Source organism: Typopeltis vanoorti, chromosome 10 (genome assembly GCF_054136105.1).
Source record: "Typopeltis vanoorti isolate ZY-2024b chromosome 10, IOZ_Tvanoo_1.0, whole genome shotgun sequence".
NCBI lineage: Eukaryota > Metazoa > Arthropoda > Arachnida > Uropygi > Thelyphonidae > Typopeltis > Typopeltis vanoorti.
This window is the reverse complement of record NC_143558.1, coordinates 88,990,118-89,011,759: the sequence shown is the minus strand read 5'-3', so window position 1 is coordinate 89,011,759 and position 21,642 is coordinate 88,990,118. Positions and strand designations below refer to the sequence as shown.

Below are 21,642 nucleotides of genomic sequence, written 5' to 3'. Positions count from 1 at the left end.
AAGGAATAAGAGGTGGAAGATATTCCTCTTCGAAACGACTGTGCTACAGGAATCATAAATATAGGATCAATTATTGTAAAAAAACAACAACTAAATTTTTAATTTATATAGATGCGAATCATTTTCTGGATGGGAAATGAGTCAGTATTTAGTTCACCTTATAAGAATCATAGAATCATGCAAAGATTCTATATGGATACGTGGAATATTCCTGGAATTTGAAAGAACTTTTTCTAACCCGTTCTTAAACAGTTTTTGAGTTTAAGAACGTGTTTTTAGTGCAAGAACGCAATCTCTGGGCACATGAGAGTAGCCTTATTCCTCAAATATCTTTAGGTTTTAAATTTGAATCTCAAGAAAATTGCCTTAGAATTCACATTATTACTTAAAATAATACGCGTATCAGGATTTATTATTATTATTATTATGGGAAACTTACAAGGAATCTAAGGACCTATCGAGGAGGGAACACTACTCCATTCTCTTTTACTTAATCATCTAACTACATGACACTATTACCATCACCACCAAGATTATTTTTTTGCCTCTAAACTGCTTGTGCTCTCAAGGCGAATTTGCCTGCGTGGGGGGGGGGGTGAAAACCCTGATTTCAGGGAGAACAACCCTCTATCTCCATATGAGATCGGCTAATTCACCTTCAACTGTAAAAGAGTATATAAAGTTCCCTTTTTCCACGACGAGAAACTAGCTCAGTTACTCGTAACATCGGCAGGAGCCCTCTCTCCATCGAATCTTTTCTGTGATCCCTAAAAAAAAGTTAACCTCCACTTTCTATCCCTGTAACTACATCATCTGCTGTTAGTCAAGTCTCATTAATGCCTGTAACTTTAGGCGAGGTTGTACTTACCAATGTCAAAAACGTCTCTATTTTTTTTTTTTTTATGATGATTGTTTCATTAGTATATACAATAGAAACCGCTGCATTCCCTTTGGCGTCAAACCTCCGTTACATTCTGAATTGACTACCTCTTTCATTATTGTTGCTTAAGAGACTAAATTCAACGTTTTGGTTATTCTCTCACTCGCTCATCTCACTATTGCCTGACTGCACGCACGCACACACACACTTATTTTGTGCTGCTGCACTCTCAGTTTTTAATGCTCTCTCTCTCTCCCCCTGGATTCCAAACTCCAAATCCATTTAAGTGCAGTCAGTCCGCATTATATAAAACATTCTGTCCATCATATTCAGAATAAATTTACAAAGTCTACATCAGATCTTTTGCGTAACCTGTGCGGTGATTCATTTGCTATCAGCACCCTCCTTCTCAGATTGTCTCTATCATAACATGGCAGGAGACTTACAATCTTCATTCTCTTGCTCTTATTTTTCACTGATTTCAATAAATCTTTCTTTCTTTCTTATCTACTCTATATCTCATGTCTGAGATCATTACTACAAGCTAAAACAATTATTTCTTTCAGTTTACGATTTTGAGCTCTGCTTATCCTGACATCACAATTAGTGGTATTTTGCACAAGGGACCCAGGATTTTATCACGTATTCGTTAAGTACTCATCTGATCATAGTTTCTCTGTATAAAATTTATCCTTACCCCATTTCTCTCATTTATTCGTAGAATGTTTCTTACTTCTGGTCTGTTTTTTCTCTTATCAGCTCTGCTAATCTGTTGACATTTTTGCATGTCTTAAGTTTCGCACTTTGATTTGTGAAGCTCGTTATTTCCATATTTAGGTTATCTTCATTCTATTCACCTTTCACCACCGCCCGTTCAAATAATTTCGATAATTACATTTGCACACTTACCATCAATAGTGTATACCCTACACTTTCAAGCTTCATTTTCTCCGCCCCATTGACATTCGCTCTCAAGATATTTACTACGCACTCTCTCACCAGTTTTGATCTTCTTTGCCAAATCTTTCAAGTTTTGTGCATCACACACACACACCACTTACACAAGAACTTCACAGCCACGGTTCTGCTATGCAATGGTGCCATTCCCACATTATGTTGTTTAAACGAATTTTACTATTGCACACACCCATATAAAATAAAAAAAACAGCAAATTTACTTTTTTTTAATAACAAAATGTTTTAAAAAATGATTTCTCTTTTAGCATCACTAATGAAAAATCTAACTATACTGTACCAAACGTAGAGATATTAGTGGTCTATTTTACTGGAATACCAAATTGTTTACACATGTATATATTGTAATAATAGACGAAGAAATAGTCAACCAATAAATAAGTAAATTCTCCGAATACACATGAGGTCACCTGATTCAATAGATATTTTATACAACAATATCAAATATATTTCCACTTTGGTGGAAATATATATGAAAGCTACGAAGAAAATCAGAATTTGCTCAAAAAAAGCCAAAAATCCTTCAACGAGATGCCAGATTGTGCTCCAAACACCATCACCTCTTATACCATAAAACAGAGTTTCATGAAAGACGCCAAATACTATATCGCGGGGGGGGGGGGGAATGCTGAACTTAGACACCCACCGTCAGTACACCTGCTATGAGATATGCCGTTCGACTATATACACATTAATAGAAGAGCACGTGTAGAGTCTACACCGTTACATTTAGCTGTAGCAATGGTGTTGACATTGGAAGAAAATACTTTTTTTGTTGAGCATTGTTTTCGTTCAAAGATTCCTCCACTCACAATTCGCGATCTTCCACTTCGATCACAAGCAAAAGAGACATTATGTTTTTCAGCTATAAGAGAAGCAGAACTGCTCTGTAATCCTTCAAACCAAAGCAAACAACGTCCCGAGAATCGACGACATCAGACCTCGTCCAATATTATTAAAATTAATGCATAAAATCTTTAAAACCTGACAAATACCCAGTTTATTAAAGTATGCCATAATCACACCAATATACATGGAAAAAACTTTAATAAATATTTACAGGCCTATAGCAACCTTACCAATTATCAATCAAATTAATAGAGCAGATCGTGCTTAGCAAACTTATTCAGAAAAACTTTCATATCATCCCAAAACAGAATACGATTTTCAGAAGAGTAAGTAGACAACACCTCTCTTGGAAATTTTTTTAGTCATAAATTAATGCCGACTTAGATAAAAATCAAAATTGTCATGGTAGTCTTTATCGACTTGACTAAAGTATTCAGTACTCTCTTAAATGGAACCTTATTAGACAAACTGAGAAATGTTAGAATAGGTAAGCCAACTCACACGTGGTTTAGAAACTACCTTCAAAATAGGAAACAAATCATTAACATCGGATCAATCCGTAGTAGAGGGTTAGCAGTGACCCGTGGAGTGCCACAGGTAACTGTTCTTTCCCCAATCATAATCAACATCTATATGCATGATATTAACCAGCTACCTCTCAAAGGCAAGATCTTCGAATGTGCACTCGATACAGCCTGGTATCCACCCATAATGGAAGCATGTCCCAAACAAGTAATCTGGATTGACATCCCCAGCAACCACAGAAGAAATGGCTGACTCAGATGACATACCCAAGTTTGTGACTGGCAGGTGAGAATCAATCGTAGCATCAGAAAGCCTCGCCAAAAAACCTCCATACACCTCAATTCTGATTAGACAAAATTGACGATATTCAGAAATCCACCTAGTTAATCAGTTAATAATAAATATATAACCGTCCAACATACAAAACAGACAACAGTAAAGTCACTATCATCTTTCAGGTTTTATCAATACCTTGGAATTTAACTTGATGCAAATATGAACCGGAACAGCCACATAAGTCATCTACAAAATAAATTCTGTACAATAACTATCAAACTAGTATACTAGCACATAGGTGGCGGCGCAGTAGTGTAGGCTCGTTTCTAATGTGCACATCTTTAAATTTAAAAAAAATATATTTTATGGCTGTGTATTTCTCAGTTTGGTGCTTCTTTCAAGTCAAGCGTGTTTATTTTGTGTCGAGTATTTTTGCATTTGACATAATTGGTTTGTATTTGGTATCAGATTGTATGATTAGGCATCGTTGCAGCTAAGCCTAATCTCGCTATTGTGACAGCTTGTGGCTGTTAAATCTTCTTTGTAGCTACGTATGTAAATCCTTGTGTTAGATATTTTGGGTTATTCGTATAATGACGTGTTTGATGAAACATTTTGAGAATGATATGTTATAGTGATCGCGTTCTTGTTGTTAAGCCTAATACTGCCATTCTCTGAGCATATATACTGGATGTTAAATGAAATCTATTGATTATAAGTGTATAATACTGAGATAATTATTTCAAGCAACGTATGTAAATTTTGTTAGGTATTGTTTAATGTTGTTTAATATGAGTATTTTATTTTAAACTTAGTTCAGAACTCGATATGATAACTAGATCACAGACAATTTGTTTGAAAGGGCACAATCACACACCTAATATATTATCTGTTTTTAATAAATTACTTGCTAGTGAAAGTTTGGTGGTGTAACATTATCGTGTGAAGTAATGACCCTTAAGGCTCACAAAATAGTACTATCTGCAATCAGCACTCTTCTATACAGCTTATTTTTAGAGAACCCAAGTAGTCATCCTGTTGTGACATTAAATGACATGAAGTTCAACGACTTAAGGTTGATGATCCAATATACGTACCATGGTGAAATTAATATTTCATGGGATATGCTTCCATTATTGTTAAAATTTGCAGAGTTCCTAAAAATGAAAGATTTTTTGGAAGTTGCTAATAAGTATAATGATTCTGTGGAAGGCATACAGCAGAGCGCTTTAGATTATGATCGTCACGAAGCAGGGAACCGATCATTGTTCACTTGGTTGCTGAGGGTCAACTGTCAGGTGAAAGTGTGCATACGGGTGTATTGTTTTGTTCGGTGTCTGATGCTACAGTTGATTCTCACCTAACAGTCACAACCTTGGGTAGTGATGACAACAGTCCTTTCATCAATTCAGGTGAATGTGTGCATAACGGTGTGTTGTCGGTTTCTGATGCTGCAGTCACGGTTTTTAGCGGTGATGATGGTCCTTTCATCAATTCAGGTGAATGTGTGCATGGCAGTGTGTTGTCGGTTTCTGATGCTACGGTTGATTCTCACCTGCCAGTGACAAACTTGGTATGTCATCTGAGTCAGCCATTTCTTCTGTGGTTGCTGGGGATGTCAATCCAGATTACTTAACATCTTGTGTTTCTATAGTATCCCCTCTTGAATCTGATGTCAAAGTAGAAACGAAAGACTGTGCAGTCCATTCCACATCTTCTAATATATCAAATGTTTTGCCTGTATTAAGTGACTCGTATGATCGCAGAAGTTTTAATGTAATATATGATGATACATCTGGTTTGACTAATATCCCAAGTTTAAGTGATCATCAAGACTTCGCAGTTAGCTACCATCAGTCACATAGGGAACATACATGTTTTATACAGCCATATCCCAATGTATCGGATAGAAGCATATGGAGTAGACTGTGTTGTGCAAGTTCTCCTGAAACAAATGAACGGACATTTTTAAATGACTGTAATATATGTTATAATTTTGATCAGACCAAATTGTATAATCTATCTTTTAGAATTTCAATATGTTCTAATATTTTTTATGGAATAGGAAGTATGGGGGGATTAAGAATGACAAAGTATGAGAATGACAGAAGTGAATATGTGCATGGAATAAATAGTGCAGAAATAGATACACACATATTGCTGAGTGATATACTAAAGAATGTGAGAGAGGTTCAGGAACAAAAGCAAGCATCAGTGGGAGTAAACGATGTCAAGTTAAGAAGAAGCAAAAAAGATGTTGTGCTGTATGGGAATTCTATAATTAAGGGTGTGAAGGATGGTAGAGTAATTAAAGCGTGTTATCCAGGGTGAAAGATTAAGGATATAACTAGGGCTGTGAAATTGCAGAAAGATAGAGTGAGTGAGATAATTGCAGTTATAGGGACGAATGATCTACATAGCGAAAGATTTTCTGTATGACGGGATTTGAAGAATTTAATGATTGCAATGAATGCAAAGAGTGAGAGTGGAAAGATCATGAGTGTGCTACCACGATTTGATTGTGATGAAATGAACAGAAGAGCAATTATAGTAAATGGAATGGTGTCCAGATTGTGTAAAAGGTTTTGCAAAGAAATGAAACTGAATATTCATTTTATGAATGTCTGGGATGAGTTTGATAAAAGGAAGGAGTATTTTAAGAGAGATGGTTTGCACTTAAATGGATTAGGAGCTTGGCATTTAGAACATTTATTGATAAAGGACAGAGTAAAGGGTCATAAACAGGGAAATGGAATTTGCTAGCGAGGCAGGTGATAGAGTTAGCTGTAAATAGTACTAAGGTCATTAATCGTTGTGAAACTGGGATTAATTGTTCGCAGAATGTTAACAGTATACAGAGTGGGGTAATTCGCACACGGGGATATTATGGGAGGAAGGGAGTATTGCAGTTTATGTATACCAATGCTCGAAGTATTAGGAATAAGTGTGAAGAATTTTTGTCATTACTTAGTACAACATGGCCAAAAATTATAGGAATTAGCGAAACTTGGTTAACCAAGAATGATATAGTTATTGGGATTGAATGTAAGGAGTACAGTATTTTCAGGCAGGACAGAGATGACAGAATGGGGGGAAGGGTTTTATTAATGATAGACGAAACATTAAAGCCAAAAAAGATAGAAGTACCTCACTGTGACAGGTATGTAGAGGGCAGTTCATTAGAGGCTGTATGGTGTGAGATAGAGATTAACAAGGCGAAATATGTAATTGGTTGTTACTATAATCCAAGGGGAATAAGGGAGAATGTAGATAGCATGTATTGGCAAATTAGCACGATGATTAAAGGTCAAGTAATTATTATGGGGGATTTTAACTTTGGGGACATAGATTGGGGGAAGGAATGGTCAAAAGGAACAAAGGAAATGGAGTTTATACAATTGTTAAGAGATAATTACCTGAGACAGCATGTGATGGAAGGGACAAGAGATTCTAGAGTGTTAGATCTGGTCATAACATCGGAGAACATATCAATAAGTAATTTAGTTACAATGTCTCCACTTGGGGAAAGTGATCATGTGGTCTTGACCTGGGAGATTGAAAGACGTACTGAATATTCTATTAAGAATGGGTATATGTGGAATTACAAGGCTGGTGATTATAGCAAGCTGAGAAGTCAGCTTTCAGCTGTATTATGGCGTGAGAAATTCAAGGGGAGAGATGTTGATGGTGCGTGGGAGATTCTCAAGGAGTATTTGAAGAAAGCTGTATCAGACTGTATTCCCAGAGTCAGAAGGAGAAATCAAGTAGGAGTAAAATGGATGACTAATACTATTAAAGAAGAGTTGCAGATAAAGAAAAGGTTGCGGAAGACATAAAGAAAAATGTGATGAGCGTTCCAATGAGCAATATAAGGTACAGGCAAAGAGAGTAACCTGTATGGTAAGGATAGCCAAAGCTAATTATGAGAGGAAGCTAGCTGATGAATCCAAAAGAAACCCTAAAGAGTTCTTTCGCTATGTGGCTAGTAAAAGGAAGAATATCCATGGAAAGATTACTTTAAAAAGTGTTAATGGTAAGGAAATTACTGAAGCTAATCAAATAGTTGAGTTGCTTAGTGATCATTTCGCAAAAGTGTACCATCTTCGTAGTGATAGTGCAGTGTCAGATTTGCCATTGACTGATGAGAGTATAGAGATAGATGAAATTGAGGTGCTTAATATATTAAAGAACCTTAATGCTAACACTGCCCATTGGGTCAGATGGCATATCGGCCCATGTGTTACGAGAACGTGCAAGAGAATTAGCAACTCCTCTAACCTGGATGTTTAATTTAAGCCTCAGTTCTGGTAAAGTGCCAATAGAGTGAAAAGAGGGGAAAATAGTTCCATTGCACAAGGGAGGCTCTAAGACTGATGTTGCAAATTATAGACCAATCAATATATCTGGAGTGGTGGTTAAGATTTTGGAGAAATGAGTTAAAATTTGAATTCAGGACTGGGTGGACAGCAATATGATACTTTATAAGGGGCAACATGGTTTTGTGAAGGTTAGGTCTTGCCTAAGTAATTTGCTTACGTTCTATAATAAATTAACAGTGGAGTTGGATAAAGGAAATCCTTACTCAGTGATACTGCTTGACTTTGCAAAGGCTTTTGACAGGATTCCACATGGAACTCTGTTACATAAATTAGAGCAAATGGGTTTGGATCCGAAGATGGTGATTTGGATTAAAGGATGGCTGGCGGACAGATATCAAAGAGTGGTTTACGGATTAACTGAGTCCAGGAAAAGGCAAGTGACTAGTGGTGTACCTCAGGGCTCAGTTCTTGGTCCTCTATTGTTTAATTTGTACATCAATGGAAATATCCACTTGTTTGCTGATGATGCAAAATTGGGAAGAGCGATAATCAATTCAAATGATGTGGATATTTTACAGGATGACTTAAATAGGCTGACGCTATGGACTGAGGTAAATGGCTGTCAGTTCAACGTGGCTAAGTGTAAGGTGATGCACTTCGGGAGGATGACATCGCATGCTGTTTACTATATTAACGGAACTGAACTGCAGGAAGTTGATGAGACAAGAGACTTGGGAGTTATTGTGGACAGAGAACTTAAGTTTAAAGGGCATATTGCTAAGATTTCCAAAACATCACATCAAATTACATGGTTGTTGAGGAACACACTAACAAGCAGGGATAGGGAAGTTATTGTTCCACTCTATAAGGCATTAATAAGGCCGCATTTGGACTATTGTGCACAGATCTGGTCGCCAGGTTTTCTTGGTGATGCGGAAGTGGTAGAGAGGATTCAGAGGCGGGTTACAAAGATTGTTGCAGGTCCGTGGGATGTTCCCTATGAGGATAGATTGATGATCTGTGGGCTCCAAAAACTAGCTGATAGACGTAGGAGAGGAGATATGATAGAGGTATTTAAATTGTTAAAGGGATTTTACAGGATTGATACTGATGATATTCTTAAGACCAATGCAGGATGTGAGAGAACGAGAGGCCATCCCTGGAGATTGTGTAAGAGTGTGGTTAACAAGGGTGTTAGGACTAGATTTTTTACTTGGAGGGTTGTGAATGGGTGGAATGCTTTGCCAGAACTGGTTGTGAATGCTTCAACTGTGAATGAATTTAAGGAGAGGTATGACAGGTATTGTGTAAATAATGGTTAGTGTGTCAATGTCGGGTCTCCCGCGATGAGTCTTTTGACTCCATGGAGACACCGTTAAAATAATAATAATAATAAACTCTACAGGTTAAAAGACATAATTCCTGCATGTATAAAAACACTAATATGGCATTTTCCTGTTACCTCAGCTGGGACAGAGACCCAAGATTGTTAGCACCTGTTTCTTTATTCTCATCCGTCAGATGATGGGCTGAGTCGCTATGCGCAAATCTTTGCCATCTGGTTCTATCTCTGACCATTTCTGTTGTCTGTCTATTTTGAACAGTATGTCTGTTATACATGTTCCTTTAAAACTTCTGAGTCACCCTTATGTTTATTCCATCCTATTTGTCTCTATATCGCACACCAGATCGCCTCAAATAAACTTACCTCTCCATCTCTGTCATTTTGGTGTCTTTTTTTTGGCTTTAATTCTTCTGAAGTCATAATACCCTTTCACGTATTCTCTTCCGTCTGTTATCTCAGAAAATACCATACTCATTACATTCTGTTTCTATGACTATCATTTCCCATCAATCCGTCCCACTAATGCCTATAAGTTTATCCAAGTAAAACTAACGGATACCAAAAATGTCTGTAATTTATTTCGAATACTTCTAGTATTAGTATGCATAAACTGTTATACTCACCCCCCCCACACACACACCCATTCTATTACCATGCTACATCTTTCGTTGATTTTCCAACTTACAAAATAACATCTGGAGCTACACTATCACCTTTTTGGGTAAGCTGGACTGATAATTAAGTGCTTCCCCCCCTCAAGTCTTTCCCCTCACTCTGCACTTCCGAAAGCTCGCTGAATATTACTTCCTCAAGACACCTGACTCCACTCGAATGCAAACCATCCACCTCATAATTCCTTCTTTTAATGAAACCCACTTCATACAACCCCACACCATTCCTCTTGCACACATTCATTAGCAATCATAGCTATCCTTCTAGGCTGTAAGTCTGGCTAGCCAAGTGGTTCGCATATCTGCTCTCCAGCCAAGAGGCTGCGTTTACAATTCTGCCACGGGCATGCATGTTTGTAATTGTCCTACTTACCAATTACCATATCTACTGCTTTGACCTGTGTCCTGTGGCAGTATGACCATTGATGTCTTTGTGCCATAAAAAATTAAATAAGAAAATCTTCTAGGCTCGGTTCTATCATATCCTGCCAGCTGCGTCACAATTTTTTCTTTCTAACACTTCTTATTCCCTCGTACCAGCAACTCTTTCATATATTTTCTCATATGTCACGTCATCTTCTAAATTATTAGACCCGACCAAAATAACCAATTCCTTCACTTTCCCTCTCTGCATCAATACAGCACTACTAACTATCACATGCTCGTGTAGCTGTTAAAAAATGTCTTGGGGGATAGGGTGATATTTAATTCCCGATTACCCTTTCTTTTTGTGTATTTAGATACTTGAACAATTGCATTAGCTACCTTAGTTCATTTTTGTATATTTAACAATTACACCTTGTTCCAGTAGAGTTTCTAAAAGAAAGTAGCATGGACAATGGAGTCGAATTATTTGTTATAGTCGATGAAAACGATCCATCATTTGGTACATTCATTATGTTTCCATAATGTAATTGACAACATGGAAACGATTCGTTGTAGAAAAGTTTTTCCTAACTATTGCTTGCATATATGGATGATTTGCTTCAACCTTGCCTGGGATCCTGTTGTAAGTCCCTGTTCGGGCGGCATATTTTTTTGCCGGCGAAGGTTGGTCGATTGGTAGAGCCTCTGCTACTAATGGCTCAGTTAAGTATGTTTGAGCGCGGTTAGTAGTTGGAAGGGGGAAATCGTTCGATGCTGTCGGCACACTCTCCCTCGATGAGTCTTTGGACTCCCTGGAGGTGTCAAAATAATAATAATAATAATAATAATAATAATAATAAATAACTCAGATGAACATTTTTGTTATGAGTAATAAGGCTGATTGATGTGTAGTCATTTATAACTGATTTACCATATTTTCTTCTATAAAAGCTTTGATCTTAAGCACCTGATTTAGAATATTCTGGATATTTATTCGTATAACAGATTTCTTAGATGCTACCAATTAAGTCATACGTATTTGTATGTATATGCAAATACACACAAATAAACGATGGCTGTTCTATTAGATCCCTTGTTATCTAGAACGTCATGGGAATGTGCCGAAAGCTATCCTTCTCCACCATGATTGTGGTGAGAGATGGATCCCGACTACCTACCAGTTTCCGGCAACAACAATAATAACAATTAGGTCTAAAAGTATGCCTATTCCCTTGTGAATGTAACGCATTGGATGATTTATTTCTATTCATAATAATAATAATAATAATATTTAATTTTAACAACAAATGTATTCTATAGACCAGCTGTTACACTCATTTAGGAAATTTACCAGAAAAGACCCTCTTTTGCTACTCTTCTTGCTTTATTCTGATATTTTTTTTTCACATTTCCTAGATCTCGAATTTCAATATATTTTATTATTGTAGTACTTTACCTGGTTTTATATAGTAGTGTTGGTGCATATGGCAGCGACGAAATTATTCGATGTCAATAAACTGCTCACGCATTGCAGGAGTTAGGGGGGAATCACAGGACGTCATTTAAACATGGCTGAACTTAAAATTCAAGCTCCTCTTGCACAAACTGAGGATTGGATTGATTTTACAGACTTTCAAAATTCTGGAGATAGCGATAAACCATTCAGGGATTCTTATTCCAGTCCAGAAACGAATGAAAATTCTCTAGTGGATACATTTAGCGATACATTTTCGAACTCACTTGAAGATTTAGTAAACACTTTCGATGAAAAAATAACGCAATGTTTCTATAACTATGACGAAAGTGTAGAGAAACTTGCACCTGTACAAGTTCGAACCCAAGATGAAATTATGAATGATTGTCAGTAAGTATAAATAAACTTCCAGAACCAACTTTTCCTTTAAAAAGCGTTATTTTTTAATTCTTCGCCTCATACATGGAAGGTGTTTCTCACTAAACTTGTTACTTATCATTTCTTACCAAAGATTTTTAATTTTATAAATGAATGAAACAGTAACAACCGTATAAGCAATTCTGCTTTTACCAAACTAACGTCATACAAATTGCGATTTGAAAGTTATATGCACTGAGTATTGTAAGAAGGTATGAACCTCGATTGAATGTGCTGACCTCGTATATTTATATAGTAGAGGTGGAATGTTTTTTGGGCGGTTAGTTTTATTTGGTGTACTCCTTTCTATCCCCCCCCACCCCAATTTAACTTTTAATGTTTGCTGTGTAAGAGAAATTGGAAGGGACATGGAATATTATCCTCAGACAGACCTTCATGAATATGCTGCTCATCAAATTTCATCTCAAACAAATTTACTGTTAATGCAGTGTACCATGTGCTCAGCTGTGCATTCCACTTTCTTGCCACACCCCAAGAAAAAAAGATACTGTTCTCCATACCCTTATGCAACTTTCAAGTGGCTTCTTCTACTGTTTCCCTTCATAATGGAGATAGTAAGCTAGACACATGGAGAATTTTACCCAACCATTCAACAAGTCATGCCATAGTAGCCCACACATAACTACTACTTGAACTCTCTCTCTAGGAACTTAGAAGAATGGTTGTAGCAAAATTATTTTCTGACTAACTACTGTGCTTGTATAATTGGTCTAATATGCTGCTTACAGATTGGTTTGCCAAAAAAATTATTTTAAAGCTGACTTCCCCCGCCACTCCAAATGTTGAGTCTCTCCATAATGTTAGACACAATTCTGGAAGCATTTAAGCACTTATATTTAAGGACAAACTTAAATCGTTTCATTGCATAATACACCAGAGTCACTTTGTGCTAAAAAACTAAAGATGGAACACGTCATGAGTGTAAACTGGATACACTCTCACGCCTTGAATCATCGACAATTCAATGCTTTGTTGAATGAATTGGATTCACAATACAGCAGTTTGCTATATTATACGGAGGTTAGGTGGCTTAGTTGTGGCGTTGTTTTAAAAAGATTTTTTTAACTCTTAAAAGAAATTGACGTTTACTTCATCCAAAGGAAAATTGATTCCTCAGCTCACCGATGAAGATTGGTGCAAAGACTTGGCCTTTTTAGTTGGCATAACAAACCACTTAAACACTTTGAATACTGCTCTGCAAGGACGTGAACAGCTGATATGTCATGTGTGATTCAATTAAGTCATTTCTGGCAAAACTCTATCTTTAGCAAACCCAGTTGGCAAAGAATAATTTATCCTACTTTCCTACACGTAAATTGATTTCTTGAAATAATGATGCTGAAAAGTACATTCCTCAAATTGAAGATTTGAAAATTGAATTTGAAAAACGATTTTCTGATTTCAACTAGTTTTAAAATGAATTATTATTATTCAGGTAACCATTTTTTAATTAATATTGAAAATGTTGACAAAGAATTACAAAAGGAAGTAATTGAACTCCAGTGCAATACTGAACTAAAAAATGAATATGACGAAGTTGGCATACCAAATTTTTATAAATACCTCAGCAGTAAATATCCCAAATATAAAATTTATCGTGCAAAAACGTTGTCAATCTTTGGAAGCACCTATGTATGTGAGCAATTATGAAACTTAATAAGTCAAAGTTCTGCTCCCAGATAAAATATTCTAGATTAAATGCAATACTTCATATTGCAACACGAAGCGAAAAAGCAGATATTGATATGTTAGTACAGAGGAAAAGATGTCAGGTTTCAGGATCAAAATCAAATTAAAAAAATGACTTGTAGATAAAAATCTTTATTTTTGTAAGTCACAATTATGTATATAAATAAAGTATGAATGAAATGTAATTGAACTTATATTTTCTAAACTTGCTATATTTTTAAAATTTAAAAATAAAAATGGTTATAAATTTAAAATTTAAATGGTGGTGTAACTGGTTACATAAGTCGTAAAGACCCGGCAACAAAAGGGCCTCTGTTAGAGCCTTTCTTTTTTTTTAGTTTATATTTTGGTTCACAGAATAATATTGAATATGGCCCGTGTCTAATACATCTAATTGACTGGCCCTTTGCTGCGTTTGAGTTTGAGACCCCTGCACTAAAGGATCATTACTGAACTCATCACTCCAGGACAGGAAGTTCAGTGGTGGCTCCACTCAGTGATGGGGAAAAAAAAAAAAAAAACTTGCTACCAAGCAGAACTGCTTTACTCCCTAAGAAGCAAGCAATCCCAAAGATGAACATTGTTAAATGTCATCACTGGGAGCCAGACCCAGAAAAGATAACCAAGGTCCTTATAGTCCTTATAAGGACTGGCTTAATGGGGTGAAGCAAGAACATTTTTAACTTCCCCGTTATCTGTAGAAGACAGTGTAGGGATAAGGTGTTATTGAGCTATTAAAGCTCTGATCATGGCAGGAGGGTAACAGCAATAGCCGAGCCTCAGAACTTCATTGGCTACAGCATTGCCATCCATTACCCTCCAAGGGTATTAATCACCGCATCTCACGGTCGATCTTCCAACGTCCACCACCGATAACCAAGATTGTAGTAATGCAGAAATCATATTTCCTATATATAAGTAGCAAAAAGGTGTAATACATTAAAATACTCTATTTTTTCACTTGGTTTTAAATTAAATTAAAGATACCAAGAAATTATATTTTTGTTTAATCCAAGTGAAAAAGAAAAATGAAAAAAAAAAAAGAAACAATCTTTTAACAACATTCATCCAGAGCATTTTAATAATAAGGTGTTAAACCTTTTCATACTTATCTTCTCTTCAGGATTAGGCATTTGCCTGTTCCAGCTTCACTGGTCTTTCCATTTTGCAGCTGGTCTCTCTCTCTTTTTTCCTTTGGTGTATATTTATCCCTCTTTTGGTAACCGATATGTTTCCATCCTAAATAGATGCTCTTTCCATTTCTCTCTATAATTTTTTGATCTTTTCACTTATGTTGTAAATATCTAGCTCTCTTCTGATGTCGTCATTTTTTATATGGTCCAGTTTTGTTCATCCTTTAATTGCAAATTAAAGGATAAACAAAACATATCCTTACAGGTATGTATCGTGCTATGCATTATGGGAAGGGTCACTACCCAGACCAGTTTTGACCTTTATTGAGGTCTCATCAGTGGGAGCCAGACCAGGTGATCCTAAAGTCCTGAAAAGGACTGGGAGATGGACTGAGTCCTTGACTCTTTATCCCTTCATCTGAATGAAGAAAATCTGTGTGGATGGGGTGTCATTGAGCTATAGTCATGGCTGAGTAATGGCATTAACCTGGCCTCAGTTAAAACTTCATTGGCTACAGCATTGCCATCCGTTACCCTAGAAGTCCTAAAAAGGACTTTTTTACCTGGGGACAGTTATTTTCTTCTTCTCAACTTATGTTTCTTAGACCAGGTGATACTAAGGTAATGCAAAAATCATATTTCCATATACGAGTTGCCAAAAGGTGTCACAACTTATTATTAAAATACTCTGGATTAGAGATAGATGCTGAAAGTTTTTCCACATGGTTATACTATAAATTGAAGATACCAAGAAATTAGATTCTTGGTTTAATCCTTGTCCAGTTGTGAAGTTACTTCATGTGCAAACTTTATTTGCTTACACTTGGATAAACAATTAAATCAAGAATACAATTTTATCTTGACATCTTTAATTTATAGTATAACCAAGTAGAAAAATTTCCAACAACTATCTCTAATCCAGAGTGTTTTAATAATAAGGTGTGACACCTTTTGGTTACTCGTATATGAAAAGATGACCTCTGCATTGCTTCAACCTTGGTATCACCTCTGGGTCTGGCTCCCGCTGAAGAGACCTCAATAAAGGTTGAAACCGGTATGGGTAGTGACTCTTCCCATGATGCATAGCACTAAACATGTTGGAAGTTTTTTTCCCACTTGGTTAGACTATAAATTATATATTTAGTTTAATCCTTGATCCAAGTGTAAGCAAACAAAGTTTGCACCAAAAGTATCTTCAGGACTGGGACAACTCGTGGCAAAGGTGGGCTAAGTTCTCATAACTTTCCTTAGTATCCCATAATGCAAAGCACATCTCTTTGCAGACATGTATAATGCTATGCATTCTGGGAAAGGTCACTACCCAGACCAATTTCGACTTTTATTGAGGTCTCTTCAGTGGGAGCCAGACCCATAGCTGATACCAAGGTTGAAGCAATGCAGAACTCATAGTTCCATATGCCAGTTGCCAAAATGTGTCACACCTTATTATTAAATTATTCTGGATTAGAGAAAGATGTTGGAACTTTTTTCCCACTTGGTTAGACTATAAATTATATATTTAGTTTAATCCTTTATCCAAGTGTAAGCAAACAGAGTTTGCATCTGAAATATTTTCAGGACTGGGGCAACTCGTGGCAAAGGTGGACTAAGTTCTCGTCACTTTCATTAGTATTCCATGAGGCAAAGCACATCTCCTTGCAGACATGTATAATACTATGCATTCTGGGAAGGGTCACTACCCAGACTGGTTTTCATCTTTATTGAGATCTCTTCAGTGGGATCCAGAGGTGATACCAAGGTTGAAGCAATTCAGAACTCATTTCCGTATGCCAGCTTTTGGCAACTGGCTTATAGAAATGAGTTCTGCATTGGGTCTGGCTTCCACTGAAGAGACCTCAATAAAGGTCAAAACCGATCTGGGTAGTGATATAGCTATACATGCCTGCAAGGAGATGTGCTTTGCATTATGGGATAGTAATTAAAGATAGTAATGAAAGATACATCAGGCACAAATTTTGTTTGCTTACACTTGAATAAAGGATTAAACTAAATACTGTATATAATTTATAGCACTATACATACCCATAAGGACATTTGCTTTGCATTATGGGATACTAAGACAAGTGATGTGAATTTGTTAGCTTCTATATATGAGTTGCCCCAGTCCTGAAAATGCATCAGGCGCAAAGTTTGTTTGCTTACACTTGGATAAAGGATTAAACGAAGTGTATAATTTCTTGGTATCTTTAATTTATAGTATAACCAAGTGGAAAGACTTCCAACAACTATCTGTAATCCAGAGTATTGAAATTTCTTTATTTTTTCATCTATGTTTTATCTTTTAGATAATTTCACTGAGTTACTTGTTTTATTTTAATTTCTTTGACTGTTTTTGATATCTAACATGATCTTGGCCTCTAAATGACTTGGCTTTTATTTTCTTTTGTGAAATTTTTAAATTTTATTGTTGGCTTATTTTGTTTAATTCATAAACTGATTTTTGAAGATTATCTGCATTGTCTTGTAATGTAATATAATCATCTGCATACCGCATTGCTTTTTATTTTCCGTATTTCAATAATCTGATCCCCCCCTCCTCTTTTATACAAAGAAGAAGATCCATCTATATGGATATATATATATATATATATATATATATATATATATATATCCATATAGATGGATATTCTCATCACTTCCCACCTCAGAAACTGGGCATCATCTCCACCCTCGCCCATCGAGCAAGATGTCTCATTTCCACAGAAGAAGACCTTCAAACAGAGCTTAACTTCCTAAAAAACACCTTCTTAAATAATGGATATTCATCTCGTAACATCACCAAACGTTTGAGACCACGCCAACATCCTCGACAAGAAGATGACTCCAACCCTATCATATACAGTTACCTTTTATCAGCACTCTTACCCCAAAACTTGCTAAGATTTTGAAAAAATTCAACATAAAGACCGACTATACTACGCTGCCAAAACTTTGTTCTTTTCTGAGTCGACCAAAACCAAAACACAACCATCTGCATTTTCCTGGTGTTTATAAAGTTTTGTGCGGCTGTGGTCGACCTTATTTTGGCCAGACAGATAAATCTGTTTCACTTCGTCTTGAGGAACATAGACGTGACATCTCCTACAATAGAACACAAGCGAGCGCCCTTTCAAGTCATGTCCTTTTCTCAGCAAACTCTAACCTTGAAGAACAGCCACATCAAGTTGATTGGGAACGCACTACTAATTTATATATTTGCAAGGATGCATTCGAAAGAAGAATTATCGAATCAAAAGAAATAGTTCTGGACCCTTCACATTTAAACAATAATCTTAGCTACAATTTGCCTGATTCCCATAGCGCAGTAATCCAGTACTGGCGCTCAAAAATTAGCTGTCGCACACATTCTACTCATGCCAACGGTAGCACGCGGTCAACTATTCAAATACGACTGTTACTATTCTGCTTTTTATTAAGCTGGAAAGTTCATTTTTTACCGTGTTATTTTATATCTTATGTTTTGTATTTCTCACCTGAAGAAGTCGGAGCACCGATGAAACTAGTTGTGATGTATTAAAGATTTTTGTTATACTTTCTCGGGTTCTAGTCAGTTAAATTTATTTTTATAAATGTATACATCCCGAGTAAACCCTAATTTCAACAATATATATATATATATATATATATATATATAGAAAGTTTTTTACCTTGGGTGTACTATATGTTAAAGATACCAAGAAATTTTATAAACTTGGTTTTAATCCTTTTTTTTCCCATGTAAGCAAGTAAGCTAAGTTTGCTTCTGAAGTATTTTCAGGTCTGAGGCAACGCATGGTGAAGGTGGCATAAGCTCTGATAACTTGCCCAAGTATCCCATAACACAAAGCACATCTCCTTACAGACATGTATAATGTTATGTATTATGGGAAGGGTCACTACCCAGACTAGTTTAGACTTTTATTGAGGTCTGGTCAGTGTGAGCCAGACCGAAAGGTGGTGATACCAAGTTTGAAGTAATGAGAACTCTTATTTACTATAAGAGTTTCCACAAGGTGCTTAAACCTTATTAAATAAAAATCTCAGGATGAGAGAAAGATGTAGAAAGAGTTTTTTACCTTGGGTGTTCTATACGTTAGATATCAAGAAATTTTATAAACTTGGTTTTAATCCTTTTTTTCCCAAGTAGCAAACAAGCAAGTAAGCTAAGTTTGCACCTAAAGTATTTTCGGGTCTGGGGCAATTCATGGTAAAGATGGCATAAGCTCTTAAAGTATCCCATAATACAAAGCACATCTCCTTACAGACATGTATAATGCTATGTATTATGGGAAGGGTCACTACCCAGACCGGTTTTGACCTTTATTGAGGTATAATTTGCGAGTTCAAGTTCTCTCATCGTCATTGGCCTTGAGGGTGCTGAGATTCACTAGGTGGAAGGAGAGGAAAATAAAAGATAGAGGTATATAGTGTTAGAGGAGCGAAAGAGGCCTCAGTTGACCCCCCCCCGATGCTTCTGAAAGGCTTGTTGACTTTTCACTTTTTAAAGGAAAAATCTCAAAAAGGAAAAATATACTAAACTAAGAATAATCTATCAGGAGTAAATACATAAAATGGACTATTAAAGGTATTATAAACCCCATCCACAGAGTATAAAAATCTGTAGAACATAAAAAAAGGACAGAAAAACAAAAAGAACAATAAAACCCCTTGAACAAAAAGGAGGTCCTGGCCCTGGAGATCCTGCCCTGAAAAGGGCTTGGGACCACCTCAAAATTGGCCTTCACGGCCCGGTTTTATTTGGGCCAACCCCTACATTGGAATAAAAGAACTTAAACTAGGATATAACAAATAAAAATCTGGATTTAAGAGGCTATAAGGACAGTGGCGTCACAGATGTACACACACACACACACTTGAATTCCTCCTTGTGTTATCTGGCATATAGTCAGTGACTTGCACCCATCTCCTTAGGAACCGCTCTTCTCCTAGAAGGTACCTTTCCTGCTCCAGGAACCGACGTAGATAGGCAGAGAAACAGCTCTTAATTCACAAATAGATTTGGTCTTCCTCCGTGAGCAGATGTTTTTTGCGTATTTTCCATATGTGATGTTTTGTGACGTTAATCAGAAAAATTAGGTGTTTTTTGTTTTTGGTCAGCTGTGAGTAACTGTAATAGTGTCACTTCAGCGAAAGTCAGCACTGGGATCCTAAGTACCTCAGCCAGCCTTTGCCAAATTGCCTGCACTGGTAGAAGAGGTGTCCTACAGTTTCATTTGCATGTCATTGGCCTTGAGGGTGCTGAGATTCACTAGGTGGAAGGAGAGGAAAATAAAAGATAGAGGTATATAGTGTTAGAGGAGCGAAAGAGGCCTCAGTTGACCCCCCCCCGATGCTTCTGAAAGGCTTGTTGACTTTTCACTTTTTAAAGGAAAAATCCCAAAAAGGAAAAATATACTAAACTAAGAATAATCTATCAGGAGTAAATACATAAAATGGACTATTAAAGGTACTATAAACCCCATCCACAGAATATAAAAATCTGTAGAACATAAAAAAAGGACAGAAAAACAAAAAGAACAATAAAATCCCTTGAACAAAAAGGAGGTCCTGGCCCTGGAAATCCTGCCCTGAAAAGGGCTTGGGACCACCTCAAAATTGGCCTTCACGGCCCGGGTTTATTCGGGCCAACCCCTACATTGGAATAAAAGAACTTAAACTAGGATATAACAAATAAAAATCTGGATTTAAGAGGCTATAAGGACAGTGGCATCACAGATGTACACACACACACTTGAATTCCTCCTTGTGTTATCTGGCATATAGTCAATGACTTGCACCCATCTCCTTAGGAACCGCTCTTCTCCTAGAAGGTACCTTTCCTGCTCCAGGAACCGACGTAGATAGGCAGAGAAACAGCTCTTAATTCACAAATAGATTTGGTCTTCCTCCGTGAGCAGATGTTTTTTGCGTATTTTCCATATGTGATGTTTTGTGACGTTAATCAGAAAAATTAGGTGTTTTTTTGTTTTTGGTCAGCTGTGAGTAACTGTAATAGTGTCTCTTCAGCGAAAGTCAGCACTGGGATCCTAAGTACCTCAGCCAGCCTTTGCCAAATTGCCTGCACTGGTAGAAGAGGTGTCCTACAGTTTCATTTGCATGGCATACTTTGCAAAAAGGATCACAAGGTTGGGAACTATATTGTGGTTTAACTGGTTTCACCAGGAGTCTGTCATAATCGATTCGCCATGCCAAATCCTGGTGAAAAGATTGTTCCCAGCTGTTTTTGATATGCATGAAGAGCACCGCTTCGTTTGTGCCCAGATCAGGCGTTTCCCACCCCAAAAGATCAAAAAATTTCAAGTACAGCTGCTTTGGACTGAGCTCAAGCACCTGAACTCCATCTGTTATCAATCTTTTTAACATTTTACATACTGTGTAATACCACTCTGGCATTATCTCTGTACATGGTCCAGCATGGCCAGTAGTTCCAAAACAGGGTAGGAAATATCCAATAAAGTACTTAAGTAGATTGCAGGATGTGTGATTTGATGCCAATGCTTTCCGTATTGTTTGGACAGTGTTAGTAAAGTGGGAATATTTGAGGATCGGCAGGGCAAACTCTCGTTGCTTGGGGGGGGGGGAGATGGAGAAAAGCCCTTTGTATTTTGTGTTTCTTGTTGTTCCAGAAGAAGTCGATGGGTGGTCTGTAATACCATATGAAAGATTGACAGGGCCAAATTT

General features: G+C 36.8%; 1 protein-coding gene across 2 annotated transcripts in view; it reads left to right on the top strand.

The window, feature by feature from the left end:
* The first annotated feature begins 11,756 nt into the window (after positions 1 to 11,756).
* Positions 11,757 to 21,642, top strand: part of LOC150102574 (fasciculation and elongation protein zeta-2-like) — a 226,412-nt gene continuing 216,526 nt past the window's right edge. For both annotated transcript variants that reach the window (XM_090398834.1, XM_090398833.1), the window contains exon 1: positions 11,757 to 12,070. In XM_090398834.1, the coding sequence (XP_090254960.1) occupies positions 11,775 to 12,070 (296 nt within the window). In that variant the 5' untranslated portion in view covers positions 11,757 to 11,774. The remainder of the gene's footprint in view (positions 12,071 to 21,642) is intronic.